Source organism: Salmo salar, chromosome 15 (genome assembly GCF_965601325.2).
Source record: "Salmo salar chromosome 15, fSalSal1, whole genome shotgun sequence".
Lineage (NCBI taxonomy): Eukaryota > Metazoa > Chordata > Actinopteri > Salmoniformes > Salmonidae > Salmo > Salmo salar.
In genome coordinates this window covers 7,792,284-7,807,359 of record NC_138305.1, presented here as the reverse complement: position 1 = coordinate 7,807,359, position 15,076 = coordinate 7,792,284, and the positions used below count along the sequence as shown (strand labels likewise).

The 15,076-nt window shown below is 43.3% G+C and overlaps 1 protein-coding gene across 5 annotated transcripts in view; it reads right to left on the bottom strand.

The window, feature by feature from the left end:
• LOC106570908 (uncharacterized) overlaps positions 1 to 15,076 on the bottom strand; it is a 35,524-nt gene that overhangs the window by 3,757 nt on the left and 16,691 nt on the right. For 4 of the 5 annotated variants that reach the window (XM_082961576.1, XM_082961578.1, XM_082961579.1 and 1 more), the window contains 10 exons: positions 8,583 to 9,144; positions 8,372 to 8,426; positions 7,326 to 7,418; positions 4,919 to 7,054; positions 4,590 to 4,746; positions 2,137 to 2,571; positions 1,372 to 1,623; positions 1,008 to 1,262; positions 453 to 698; positions 34 to 330 (listed from right to left, as the gene is read on the bottom strand). In XM_082961576.1, the coding sequence (XP_082817702.1) occupies positions 34 to 330; positions 453 to 698; positions 1,008 to 1,262; positions 1,372 to 1,623; positions 2,137 to 2,571; positions 4,590 to 4,746; positions 4,919 to 7,054; positions 7,326 to 7,418; positions 8,372 to 8,426; positions 8,583 to 9,144 (4,488 nt within the window). The remainder of the gene's footprint in view (positions 1 to 33; positions 331 to 452; positions 699 to 1,007; positions 1,263 to 1,371; positions 1,624 to 2,136; positions 2,572 to 4,589; positions 4,747 to 4,918; positions 7,055 to 7,325; positions 7,419 to 8,371; positions 8,427 to 8,582; positions 9,145 to 15,076) is intronic. The other variant, XM_014143488.3, reaches the window with a different exon arrangement.

Here is a 15,076-nt window from a genome sequence, read left to right as displayed (position 1 = left end):
TGGACTGATCTATTGAACAGATGTCTCTCTAACCTGAGGTTAACTCTGCGTGGGATTTTCAGCAGCAGCTTCGTGAGTGCTCTGTCTGAAATCTCACAATCGCATAGGATCAGCTCTGTGACGCAACGGCTCTGCTCCAGGACTCTGACGATGGCCTTGCAGTCAGCAGAACTCAGACACAGAGGCTTCCCCTGGTCCTTTGTTGACAGGTCCACAGAGGAGGAGAAGTCCAGCCTGTGCTGCAGAGCCCCAAGCAGGGCTGTTGCCCCTGGCTGGATCTTTGAGGCAGAGTAGCAGTGGAGGAGCAGCAGCAGCAGATTCCTGTCAACACTGCATCATGGGAAACAAGTCACTGCTCTTTTTAAAATGACGGTTCTTAACACAAAAACCAAATGTATTTCGTTTCTTAAGATAAACTATGATTTAAAAGTGGCAAGCAGAAAAACCCATACCTCTTTAAAATAATCCTGCCCAGAAAGGGACGAAGATCTGTCAGGTTTCTCTCTGGAAGCCAGTTCTCTCTGAGATTCACAGTGATGTTGTGGGTTGAACGCTGCAGCAGAGAGAGAAGCACTTCCCAGTCCAGCCTGCAAGAGGTCAGGTCTCCACCAACCTTCTTTAAGAATGAATGAGTCAGGTCCTTGTCCTGAGCTTCATGCACAACTACAGCCAGCTGCTGCAGAGTGTCTGGACACAGTCTGTCAGGTGAGAACATACATTTCATGTATTTTTTTATTTAACTAGGCAAGTCAGTTAAGGACAAATTCTTATTTACAATGACGGCCTACCAGGGAACAGTGGGTTAACTGCCTTGTTCAGGGGCAGAATGACAGACTTTCACCTTGTCAGCTCGGGGATTCAATCTAGAAACCTTTCGGTTACAGGCCCGACACTCTAAACCACTAGGCTACCTGCCGCCCCACATACATAAGAGCATGCATACATTTAAATCGTAAAACATAAACCTTTCACCAGACTATAGCAATAACTGTCTTCTGCAGACTCACTTGAGTTTCAGAGGGCCCTGGTGACCCAGCAGCAGGATGAGAGAGTGACCGTGGATAGTGCACTCCGTCAGGTCCAGACACTGCACAGCCAAGAGTCTCAGCAGGGACGCCACACTACTCAGGACCCTAGAAAGCATATCCTCTGATAGTTGTGAGTTCTCAACAACCAGCGAAAGCTCCTCAACCCCCATTGGAGCACTGACTCTACCAGTCGCAAGCAGTCTGGTCAGTTTCACTGTCATGATCTCATTTAGTCTGAAAATTGTAATACAAAAAAAAAACTGATTATCAATGAAAACTTCAGAGGGAAAATCAATTAAATGTGTAGATTTATGTTTGTTGAAGTATTGATACATTTGCATACATGAGGTTGTGTAGCATCAACGGATGTCTGAAGAGAATCGAAGCTCCGCTGAGAGAAATCTTGCAGGGTGTGAGACTGAGTTTCACTCCTGAGGCACAGAGGGCCAAGATTCTCCCCACAGAAGTGCAGGTTTGCCTGGGTAACTCTCCTCCCAATGACAGGGTAAAGCCATGAGCTTGTAAGAGAGCGGCAAAATGCTGGGCCTGCTCTCTATTTTTATGTAGGAAGTGTACAAGATTGTTGTCCTTAAAACTGAAAAAAATTAACACAATATTAAAACATGTTGAAAGCTGGAAGCAAAAATGTCTATCTTCCATAGCTTTAGTTAAAGTTTTGTTGCACACAATAGACATTTTGTACTTCGGGTGAATCCAAATGATCACTCTTGCAGCAAAATAATGATTATGTGTATTGCTACAGACATTCCTGGGCACTACTTTTCATTAAAACATTCCTGGGCACTACTTTTCATTAAAACATTCCTAGGCACTACTTTTCATTAAAACATTCCTGGGCACTACTTTTCATTAAAACATTCCTGGGCACTACTTTTCATTAAAACATTCCTGGGCCCTCCTGGGCACTACTTTTCATTAAAACATTCCTAGGCACTACTTTTCATTAAAACATTCCTGGGCACTACTTTTCATTAAAAAATTCCTGGGCACTACTTTTCATTAAAACATTCCTGGGCCCTCCTGGGCACTACTTTTCATGTTTTTTTGTAGATACCAGTGTTTGTTTGAGGTATTGTAGATAACTCACCTCAGCTGTGAGATGTAAGGCAGACACTGAAGGAAACTCTTCACTTCACTCTCTTCATCTGACCAGCATTTCACCTGCACTGGCCTTTTCACTGGTTGGAGTTTCAGAACTTCGAGGAAGACGGAGGCCTTTCTTCTAGCAAGATTCACATACCAGACTGCTGGAGCTGACTGGTAAACTGGCCAAAGTAATGGAATGAGACTCCTGCCCTTTTTAGTTCCAGATGCCTTTGCACACGAGTAAAGATCCAGAAGGAAGTCACATTGATCTGAAGGATGAACTTCTTTATTAAATGGGAAGGAACTGTAGCTCCACACCAGAGATAGGAACTTAGACCAACTCCATCCTGTCCTTGCGTCATGGTCTGCTGCTGCGACACTCAGACTGAGCACACACTGGATAACGGCTGCGTTGTTGTTGTTGTTGTTGACAAACCTCGATTTAAGCAAAAGAAACAATTTTTATATCATTACCCACTGTTAAAAAACCCCAGATTCAATCAATGTTGTTCCCACGTCATTTTAACCAACATAAATCGATGTGATGTGATTAAATCAACATGGAAAACTGATTGGATATGCAGAAAGTAATCTAAATAAGGGAAAAAAATAAATAATAAATCACTCAACTTTTAACCCAAATCCAGTGACACTGGTTGTTGATTTCACATTGAATTCACAGTTAGTTGACAACTCAACCGAAAGTAAATCAAAACTAAATGTTGAACTGTGATTTATTGGCAAATGTTTTAGGCCATTTAAAAAAGACACTGATAAACATTTTATCACTAAATAAATCCCTAACTCATTAACACATTCTTACATCGGGGGGAAGGGAAGAAAGAAGGGAAGGGAAGAAAAGAAAGGACCCCTGTATAGTTGGGGATGGTTGCAGAGGTAACAGGAGAGAGTTCCGTTTTTGTGCCCAACAGGATACAGCAAGACAGTATCCCGGAGAGGGTCTCATGGGGAGACCTATCCTTTTTGATTTATTATTTAAGAAACACCCTTGAAACCGAGCTAATCATACTCTGTCAGTGTCTGTTCTGTGTAAACGTCTTGACCAAACCCCCTGGTTTGCCGCAAGTGGTGGTCCCGTGTGGCTCAGTTGGTAGAGCATGGTGTTTGCAATGCCAGGGTTGTGGGTTCGATTCCCACAGGGGACCAGTACGGGGAAGAAAAAAAAATTATGAAATGTATTCACAACTGTAAGTTGCTCTGGATAAGAGCATCTGCTAAATGACTGAAGTGGAGAATGTGGGCACTCTGATAATGTGGTCAGATCAGGGTTGACGTTTACACAACAACAGCATGGATGAGTTGATAGCTCAGTTTGTCTGGGCCCAACAAGCACAACAGGTGGTTCAGGGACGAATGCTGGAGAACAAGGAGTACAGGAGAACTAAGCACACACCTGAGGGGCCCCTGTGTTGAGGATCAGCGTGGCAGATGTGTTGTTGCTTACCCTTACTACCTGGGGGAAGCCCACCCAGGATCCAGTTGCAGCGGGAGGTGTTCAGTCAATGTGTTGAACGCTGAGCTGTAGTCAATGAACAACATTCTCACATGGTCACCTCCAAGGGGTGGATGAAGCTTTTTCGATTCCCAACGCGACGCAATTCATGAATACAATTATTTTGTTCTATAAAGTGTCTCGCAATTTAGTGAGGTGATATCTTTACTTCCAATAGTGGATTTATGACCATAAATTACTCCAAAGAGAAGCCATGTGGATATAAATAGAATTCTGTATCTCCACACGGTTTAAACAAAGAATTCAATTTCACCTCCTTCCTATAAGCCACATTTAGACTGTTATACAAGAACACTGTGCATATCAGATTTTTCATATTGTTTACGAGTTGGTCCCACGTATTTATGAATGGATTTGCCTGATGTTCTTTGTGGTGGGCTATCTCATGAATTGATGTGATGCATTTAGGTGAGCGGACACCTGGGACGGTTGATTTGTGAATTGGCCGTCGTGCCTGCTCCCATACCCTATAATTCTGTATTTCTTTGTAACTAATTTGTACACAGGTAGATCGGAAAAGCCACATCCCTGATTAGAATCACCTGCTGCTTATCTGCTGTTCTTCACAAATGCTGTTTTACATTCAAATTGTACCTACACCCTGAAGAAGGCTGTATAAAGCCAAAACGTCTGTGTACGCTATCCCTGTTGCATTGAAAATGTCTTTAAAACACAAAATAATGAAGTAAGTTTTATGCGACGTCTTTTTGAGTGCAAACCCATTACACCCCTTTGTTTGTCAAAAATAACTCCCCAGAGCTTCTCCAATGAACGTCATATGTGAGTAATTCTGAGTACCGTCAGAAATGGTTAAGCCAATGACTAGCTCTTAGAGGGAGATTTTATATGCAGGAGCACAAAAGGAAGAGTCGCTCACTAGTAAAACAATGATGTCCTCCAGCTGCAGGGAAATCACTCACCTCAGCTGTGAGATGTAGGGCAGACACTGAAGGAAACTCCTCACTTCACTCTCTTCGTCTGACCAACCCTTCAGCTCTACTGGTTTCTTCTCTGGTTGGAGTTTCAGCACTTCTAGGAGGAAGGAGGCTTTCCTTTGTGAGAGGTCTATGGACCAGACTGAAAAAAGAGAAATCAATATTGTATGGACTTAAATTGCTTCAATATGATGCATAGAGAATGTTTGCCAGATGGTTAATGCTACTGATTATAGTAATGCATTTTCGAGAATAATCATGTCTTATGAATGAATGACAAATATTCCGTTATAAAATCCACAGTGATGGCTCACCCTTTACAGGGACGTCTGTTTCTGTGCTGGGTTTACTTGTGTCTCCCTCTCCATAGACGGCAGAGACTCTGACTCGGTAGCAAGTACTGGAGGTCTGAGATAAAGTGCATCTACATTCAGGCCCCGTTGTTGATACACTGGACCAGCCCTCAAGCCCTGCCTCTTTGAACTCCACAGCATAACGTAGCACGGGAACGCCATCTTCCTCTTCCGCTATCCGCCATGTGACTCTGACATTTTCTCCCACCAGTTTCACACAGGGCTGTCCAGGTGTGGACCTTGGGTTTGTCTTTACAATGGTGACCATGCTGAAGTCACTCATACTAGAGCTGTCCACAGCACTGTATCTAACCTGGTATTTAGTGTCAGGTTTCAAACCAGGCAACATACAAGTGTTACAGTGGTCAGGACCCAGTCCCACAGATCCAGGACCAGATGGTAAATATCCAACAGTCCATTTAACATCACCTTCTGCGGTATACTCTATTCTGTACTTCACAGGACTCATGACCTTTGACTGAGGAAATTTCAGATTGAAGCTGTTCTGTTTTATCTCTGTTACTTCGGCTGGATTTGGCTTTGATCCAAGCTTGAAATTGCGGCCGATAAGACGACCATTTTGATACAGACCAATGCGGGATCCAGGAAAGGTGACATCTGGTGTAGCTGCAACAAGAAAATTGAATTTCTCTCCATCTCTTCTGTCTTCATTGGATGTGGTGAACAAGTGGAGGTCAGACTGTATTTTTTCAGTTAAATCTGGAGGCTTGAAGGCATGCTGTGTCTGCTGCTGTCCGCTGATCCCTGATTGGTTTGTGGTGATCTCTAGTGCAGAATGTATATACTGCTTCATGGTGGAAAGGTATGGATCTTCACCAACCAGTGAGGTGAGCGTGAAGCACAGCGTCCTGTTTGGGGTCGGCACCTCCCTCCCTGTGGGGATGTTTTTTGCTTTCTCCTGGACCTCCTTCCCTGTGGGGATGTTTTTTGCTTTCTCCTGGACCTCCTTCCCTGTGGGGATGTTTTTTGCTTTCTCCTGGACCTCCCTCCCTGTGGGGATGTTTTTTGCTTTCTCCTGGACCTCCTTCCCAATGGGGATGTTTTTTTCTTTGCAGATAAGCAGCGCCTTTATCTCCTCCTCTTTGTTGTTAAGCCACTGATGTGTGTACTGAGAACAGAATGGTGATTGGTCATGGTTCTGGAGAATGTCTCTCAGCCTCTTTTCATCCATCTCTTCACTCTCTCTCACGGTCTTTACTGCCATAGCTAGCCCTCTCTTAAACTCGGACTGGTACTTCTGCAGCAGCTCAGAAAATTCTGCAAGTTTTTCCTTCACACTGGGGAACCATTTCATCACATCATCGTTGACGTGTAATAATGTCATCATGTCCTGGCATCTCATGGTGACCTGCCTCAGATGCTCCACCACGTCCTCGGCCTCGGAGAGAAAGCCTTGAGTGATCTGAACTGAAGTGTCCAGATTCTTCAGAGGATAGAGCCAGGCATACAGAGGCACTGCTTTCTCTCCCTGTTGTCCAAGGTGCTTCGGGAGAGTTTCAAGAGCTTGTACTGCTTGGCCATAAGTCATGGAGCCATTGATATGGTCTACATCACTGTGGAGTGTACACTGATACAACAAACTGTTTATTTTCTCATTGTCACTCAAGCTGGATAACATATGATCTGCACTGAAGGAGGGCACCATCTTCTTGATAACACTGCGCATATCGACTTCTCCTCCACCAGCCCTTTTCTCTCCACTGACACGCTTGTCATCAAAGATAAAGAATGCTTGAGCTCCATAGAGAACAGCCATCACCACATGTGTTGCCTTTGAATCCCTTTTAACGGTTTCTTCAAATACCCTGCGACTGAGCATGTCCAGCCTGGTAGTGGTTCTGTACTGTAGAGTGACCCGGTCCTTGTTTTTGGACTGGGCGGGATGGTTCAAGTATCCAGCAGCACCACCAACCTCCACCAGCCCAGACAAGACACCGGCCCTTAGAGAAGTGGAAACATCCAGAGCCCTGAATCTGTCCTGTAGGGAGTCTCTTTCAATACACATCACCTCTGTGTGAGGCCGAGGCAGAGACTGACGCATGTTGGCTGTTGTGCTCTCATCCCATAGACCGACATCTTAGGAGATAAAAGGATATTTATTTCACAGTAGAATTGACAGAATTACAGTTTTTTTTATTATCTGGGTCAATGTTCTCAAATAATTCAATTTATTTCCCTTTTCTTCTTGAAAATAAAACCCCACAACCCAACAATTAAATCAAGGCCAGAGAAAAGTCAGAGAAAATCAGCAAATCCAGATGTCTGTGAAGACCTTGCTTGCCAACCTTTGCTTTATTACTAAACATATTACTTCAGATATATGCACTCAAAAACACAATAACTGTACCTGAGGAAAGACAATCACTGCAGCAGTCATACATCATCCCAAGGTCTAAGGGACGACCAAGGGCAGCCAGCACAAAACATTCGGTTGCCCAATCTGAGAATCACATGAGAGAGAAACACACACTACAGTATAGTGCTATTGCAGGAAATACAAATCACTGTACTATCATTCAACAGCAGAACTGTGGACTACAGGAAAAGGAGGACGCCCACATTCTCATCGACGAGGCTGTAGTGGAGCAGGTTGAGAGCTTCAAGTTCCTTGGTGTCCACATCACCAACAAGCGAACATGGTCCAAGCACACCAAGACAGTCGTGAAGAGGGCACGACAAAACCTATTCCCCCTCAGGAGACATTTGGCATGGGTCCTCAGATCCTCAAAATGTTTTACAGCTGCACCAACGAGAGCATCCTGACTGGTTGCATCACTGCCTGATATGGCAACTGCTCGGCCTCTGACCGCAAGCCACTACAGAGGGTAGTGCGTACGGCACAGTACATCACTGGGGCCAAGCTTCCTGCCATCCAGGACCTCTATACCAGGCGGTGTCAGAGGAAGGCCCTAAAAATTGAAAGACTCCAGCCACCCTAGTCATAGACTGTTCTCTCTGCTACCGCACGGCAAGCAGTACCGAAGCACCAAGTCTAGGTCCAAGAGGCTTCTAAACAGCTTCTACCCCCAAGCCATAAGACTCCTGAACATTTAATCAAATGGCTACCCAGACTATTTGCATTGCCCCCCCGCCCCCGCTTTTACGTGGTTGCTACTCTGTTATGATCTATGCATAGTCACTTTAATAACTCTACCTACATGTACATATTACCTCAACTAACCGGTGCCCCCGCACATTGACTCTGTACCGGTACCCCCCTGTATATAGTCTCACTATTGTTATTTTACTGCTGCTCTTTAATTACTTGTTACTTTTATTTCTTATTCTTATTCATATTTTTTAAACTGCATTGTTGGTTAAGGGCTTGTAAGTAAGCATTTCACTGTAAAGTCTACACCTGTCTAATAAAGTTTGATTTGAATTGTATCTTACCTTTGGATGACCTCTTTGCATAACAGGTTAACTCAGTGGTTGGATTCTTTACATTCTGGGGAGCAAATCAAATCATAATCGCTACTGTACTGTATAAGTGGGATACTGATTATCTAGTAAATCCAGCCTAGTACAGAGAGGAAATACTATTAGTTATTAGTTTGAAATTGTTAATACAGAAAAAACGTAAAGTGTTGATAAAATAGTGTACCTGCGTCAGTTTATTTTTTTGTGTTTTTTCCTCAGCAAACTCTGTATTCATCTGTTCCAATTTAGCTTCCAGCCTTAATGCAGTCTGTTGTTCTTCATTGCAGAGTTTCTGATCCAGGTTTCCAGTTACATCCACCAGGGTGTGTCTCTGCAGTGCTGCTACGGTGTAATGCTGCCTAACGTGGCTCTCACAGTAAGAGGCAGTGCAGGTCAGACAGAACTTCACAGCTCTGAGCTGTTTCTCAGTGCAGAGATCACAGGCCACATCTCCAGGTCCAGCGTAGCGGTGAGGGGGAAGTGCAGGGACCTTAAATCCTGTCTGCTGGAGTTTCTGGATCACCTTATCCAAGGTTAAATTTGTGAAGAGAACGGGGCATGTTATGTATCTCCGTTGGCACCCGGGACAGTCGTATACTTTTTTCTTCGCTGGGTTGTTCCAACAGGTCTCAATGCACTGCCTGCAGAAACTGTGTCCACAGGGGATGGAGACCGGCTCGTTGAGAACCTCCTTGCACACTGAGCATCTGAAGTGGTCCTCTGCCAGAAGACTAGCTGTCAGTGCACTGCACAAAGGGGAGAGACTATGTTAGCTTGTAGCAATAGCATATATAACACGTACTTCCCCAACTTTAAAACTATGTGCAGCAACATTCAAGACTGGGAAAAGTGCCTGAATACCCCTTAGTTTTATGTCTTAAAGGGTACCTTGATAAATGAGTAAGAGATTTCCTAACTTACAGTGAGCTCCAACGTTAGTTTGGCTCTGTACTCCAATATAATGTATTGTGTCATTTTGGAGTCACTTTTGATATAAATAGGAAGATAATGTTTCTAAAACACATATACATTAATGTGGACGCTACCACAACTAAGGATAATTCTGAATGAATTGTGAATATTAATGAGTGAGAAAGTTAGAAGCACAAATATCATAACCCCAAGACATGCTAACCTCTCACCATTACAATAACAGGAGAGGTTAGCATTTTATATCATACCCCCCAAGACATGCTAACCTCTCACCATTACAATAACAGGAGAGGTTAGCATTTTATATAATAACCCCAAGACATGCTAACCTCTCACCATTACAATAACAGGAGAGGTTAGCATTTTATATCATACCCCCAAGACATGCTAACCTCTCACCATTACAATAACAGGAGAGGTTAGCATTTTATATCATACCCCCCAAGACATGCTAACCTCTCACCATTACAATAACAGGAGAGGTTAGCATTTTATATAATAACCCCAAGACATGCTAACCTCTCACCATTACAATAACAGGAGAGGTTAGCATTTTATATCATACCCCCCAAGACATGCTAACCTCTCACCATTACAATAACAGGAGAGGTTAGCATTTTATATAATAACCCCAAGACATGCTAACCTCTCACCATTACAATAACAGGAGAGGTTAGCATTTTATATCATACCCCCAAGACATGCTAACCTCTCACCATTACAATAACAGGGGAGGTTAGCATTTTATATCATACCCCCAAGACATGCTAACCTCTCACCATTACAATAACAGGAGAGGTTAGCATTTTTTGGGGGGGGGGGGGGGGGTATGATATTTGTGAGTCTATAACCTTCTCACTCATTATTTTTTCATGATAAAAGTGACTCCAAAATGACACACTACATTATTTACAATTCATTTCTATTGGACACAAAATGATCTGAAACACAACCAAAACAGCAAGTGCATCCAACCAATTTGTAGAGTCACAAGCTTGATGTAGTCATTGCGTGCTATGAATATGAGCCCAAATACGTAACTTTTCACTACTTTAGTACACATAAGTTAATTTGTCACAATACTTTCTTACTATGTACAAAAAGTGCTGTCATTTCTAAAAGGTTCACCTGATATGGATGAAAATACCCTCAAATTAAATCTGACATTTTGCACTTTAACCTTATAGTATCAATAACGTCATCCCCACAGTGACCGTACGTACATGCCCCAACCAGAAGCCATGGATTACAGGCAGCATCCGCACTGAGCTAAAGGCTAGAGCTGCCGCTTTCAAGGAGCGGGACTCTAACCCGGAAGCTTATAAGAAATCCTGCTATGCCCGCCGACGAACCATCAAACAGGTAAAGCGTCAATACAGAACTAAGATCGAGTCGTACTACACCGGCTCTGACGCTCTTCGGATGTGGCAGGGCTTGCAAACCATTACAGACTATAAAGGGAAGCACAGCCAAGAGCTGCCCAGTGACACGAGCCTACCAGACGAGCTAAACTACTTCTATGTTCGCTTCGATGCAAAAACACTGAAACATGCATGAGATCACCAGCTGCACCGGAAGACTGTGTGATCATGCTCTCCGCAGCCGATGTGAGTAAGACTTTTAAACAGGTCAACATTCACAAGGCCGCAGGGCCAGACGGATTACAAGGACGTGTACTCCGAGCATGCACTGACCAACTAGCAAGTGTCTTCTCTGATATTTTCAACCTCTCCCTGTCCGAGTCTGTAATGCCAACATGTTTCAAGCAGACCACTATAGTGCCTGTGTCCAAGAACACTAAGGTAACCTGCCTAAATGACTACCGACCCGTAGCACTCACGTCTGAAGCCATGAAGTGCATTGAAAGGCTGATCATGGCTCACATCAACACCATCATCCCAGAAACCCTAGACCCACTCCAATTTGCATAACACCCCAACAGATCCATAGATGATGCAGTCTCTATTGCACTCCACACTGCCCTTTCTCACCTGGACAAAAGGAACACCTATGTGAGAATGCTATTCATTGACTACAGCTCAGCGTTCAACACCATAGTGTCCTTAAAGCGCATCAATAAGCTAAGGACCCTGGGACTAAACACCTCCCTCTGCAACTGGATCCTGGACTTCTTGACGGGCCGCCCCCAGGTGGTAAGGGTAGGTAACTACACATCCGCCACGCTGATCCTCAACACAGAGGCCCCTCAGGGGTGTGTGCTCAGCCCCCTGCTGTACTCCCTGTTCACTCATGACTACACGGCCAGGCACGACTCCAACACCATCATTAAATTTGCCGATGGCACAACAGTGGTAGGCCTGATCACCGACAGCGAGACAGCCTATAGGGAGGAGGTCAGAGACCTGGCCGTGTGGTGCCAGGACAACAACCTATCCCTCAACGTGATCAAGACAAAGGAGGTGATTGTGGTCTACAGGAAAAGGAATGGAAACGCCAAGCTGATGCTTCACATTTATACATCCGGTGAAATATCTGTCTGATTGTTCTCTCTGTGGTTTAATGCTGATGGAATCAATGGTATGTAGGAAATGATCCTCTCCCAGTTAAAGGCACTTTCTTTTGATATAATTATGTCCAAACTGTCACATAATATGTATGAACTAATGTACAATGTAACGACATGTAGTTTGTCATAATGTGAAATGTATGTTGGTCGTTATAACAGAGTTTTCATGCTAACTTGTTAGCTATGCTAGCTCTCATCCTGTTATCCATGTACACTGTTAGCTAGCTTGTTGGCTAGCTTGTGAGCTCCATCCAAACCTAGAAGGTTTGACAATAGTGTGTTATTGGTGGTGTGTTATTGTCTGTCCCAGGGATGTGAATGACTGTTATTGTCTGTCCCTGAAATAAATATAGATTGCATGAGCTCCAGTACCATTGTTTCCATGCCTGCTGATTAGTTGCCTTGGAAAGGGGTTTGTAATAAAGATAATCTAACGTTTTACCTAATGATATATAAGGAGGGCATTTGCACAACATGTTTCACAACAGCACACAACAAAATTCCAAAGACATATTGAGCAACCAACTGATACCAATCACGACCACACCCAGAGACTGATGGCGGACTAAGCACTCACACAAAAATGTCAAGACATGAAAGCACCCTAGCCACACGAACTGACCACTGGTGTAAAGAACAACATTCCATGAATATCGCAAGCACCCAGACACGAATTACCAGAAATACACACACCACACACACACACACTTAGGTGTGTTGGACTCCGAGGACAAAGGACACTGCCAAGGGCCAATGGGAAGTCGACACCACCTGGAGAGTGGACCGTCCCTCCACTCATCGACCAGTGAGGAGAGCGGACCTACTAGACTCAACGTCAACACACTGTCATTTCATTGTATAAATTAGATGCACACTATGTTTCGGGGCTCTCTTCTGCTAGTTCCCTATGAGCTAAACGAAGGAGTCCGTGCACGCTTTGCCAAATATCTTTGTCTCATAATAAACTGCCTTACTATAAACTGAATCCACCCGGTCCAGCGTCTTGACTTGGTCTCCTTCTCAAATAACTAATCATCAACAGGTTTGAACCAGAAGGTTACACATGTTCACGAGTCATTAGCTGCAGTCCAAACATGTTATTTTTACCCCCTCAGCCCTTGCGCTATCCACTTTCCCTCGGGGGAATCCCCGTCGAAACCGGATGCAGTTTGATTGCCATCTTAAGTGGAGATCCAATTCACTAACGTTGCCACCTCAATTTAGCTCGGGGAGTGAAGAACTTTGGTCACTTGCGTGGTTGATATGACCCACAATTAAAAGCAAACTGTAGTCACATGTCAAACTCTGGTGGCCGTGAAGGGTCAAATGTAATCAACAAGGCTGCATTTTCAGCATGTCAGAAAAAAGTATGAAGCTAGCTTGCTAAAAAAAAATACATTTATACATCGATTTTAGCGTTGGCAAATTGACTTAGTCTCGTAGTGAGGATCCTATAAAATGTTGCTAGATTCATAAACATATTTTTAGCAATTCTGAAATGTATTGGAATAAATGACCAAACTATATAACTAGCTAGCCATCTATGGGTAACTGTAGCTCGCTACCCAGCTTTAGGTTGGCTGTTTTAAAGCTCAACTTCAAGATATCTACCAAGAACGTTGCCTCTCTGATCATCACTCCCCCTCATTTGGGCAAAGGACATTTAAGGTACACTCGGATGTGACGATGTGAAACATCATTCAAGGGCTCAGGGTTTAGGGCCGAGGGCTGTCTACTTTGAGGTGGAAACGCAGCAATTGAGTAAATCTAAAATGTTAGTTGTGGAGTCGTCTTCTTTTTTGGTATCATGGCGGTCGAACATTTAGTTTGTGCATGCCGATACCTACTGTGCGGTTGTGTGTTCAGTCATGTTACATTTTGTGATACAAAAAGGAAAGGGTTAAAGGAAAACATTGCACAACCAACTAACAACTATACACAGTTGAAGTGGGAAGTTTACATATACTTAGGTTGGAGTCATTAAAACTCGTTTTTCAACCACTCCACAAATTTCTTGTTAACAAACTATAGTTTTGGCAAGTCAGTTAGGACATCAACTTTGTGCATGATACAAGTCATTTTTCCAACAATTGTTTACAGACAGATTATTTCACTTATAATTCACTGTATCACAATTCCAGTGGGTCAGAAGTTTACATACACTAAGTTGACTGTGCCTTTATACAGCTTGGAAAATTCCAGAAAATTATGACATGGCTTTAGAAGCATCTGTTAGGCTAATTGACATAATTTGAGTCAATTGGAGGTGTACATGTCAATGTATTTCAAGGCCTACCTTCAAACTTAGTCCCTCTTTGCTTGACATCATGGGAAAATCTAAAGAAATCAGCCAAGACCTCAGAAAAAAATGGTAGACCTCATCATCATGCTGCTTTGCTGCAGGAGGGACTGGTGCACTTCACAAAATAGATGGCATAATGAGGTAGGAAAATTATGTGGATATATTGAAGCAACATCTCAAGACATCAGTCAGGAAGTTAAAGCTTGGTTGCAAATGGGTCTTCCAAATGTACAATGACCCCAAGCATACTTCCAAAGTTGTGGCAAAATGGCTTAAGGACAAGTAAGTCAAGGTATTGGAGTGGCCATCACAAAGCCCTGACCTCAATCCTATAGAAAATGTGTGGGCAGAACTGAAAAAGCGTGTGCGTGCAAGGAGGCCTACAAACCTGACTCAGTTACACCAGCTATGTCAGGAGGAATGGGCCAAAATTCACCCAACATTGTGGGATGCTTGTGGAAGGCTACCCGAAATGTTTGACCCAAGTTCAACAATTTAAAGGCAATGCTACCAAATACTAATTGAGTGTATGTAAACTTCTGACCCACTGGGAATGTGATGAAAGAAATAAAAGCTGAAATAAATCATTCTCCACACTATTATTCTGACATTTCACATTCTTAAAATAAAGTGGTGATCCTAACTGACCTAAGACAATTTTATTAGGATTAAATGTCAGAAATTGTGAAAAACTGTATTTGGCTTAGGTGCATGTAAACTATATACTGCTCAAAAAAATAAAGGGAACACTTAAACAACACAATGTAACTCCAAGTCAATCACACTTCTGTGAAATCAAACTGTCCACTTAGGAAGCAACACTGATTGACAATACATTTCACATGCTGTTGTGCAAATGGAATAGACAACAGGTGGAAATTATAGGCAATTAGCAAGACACCCCCAATAAAGGAGT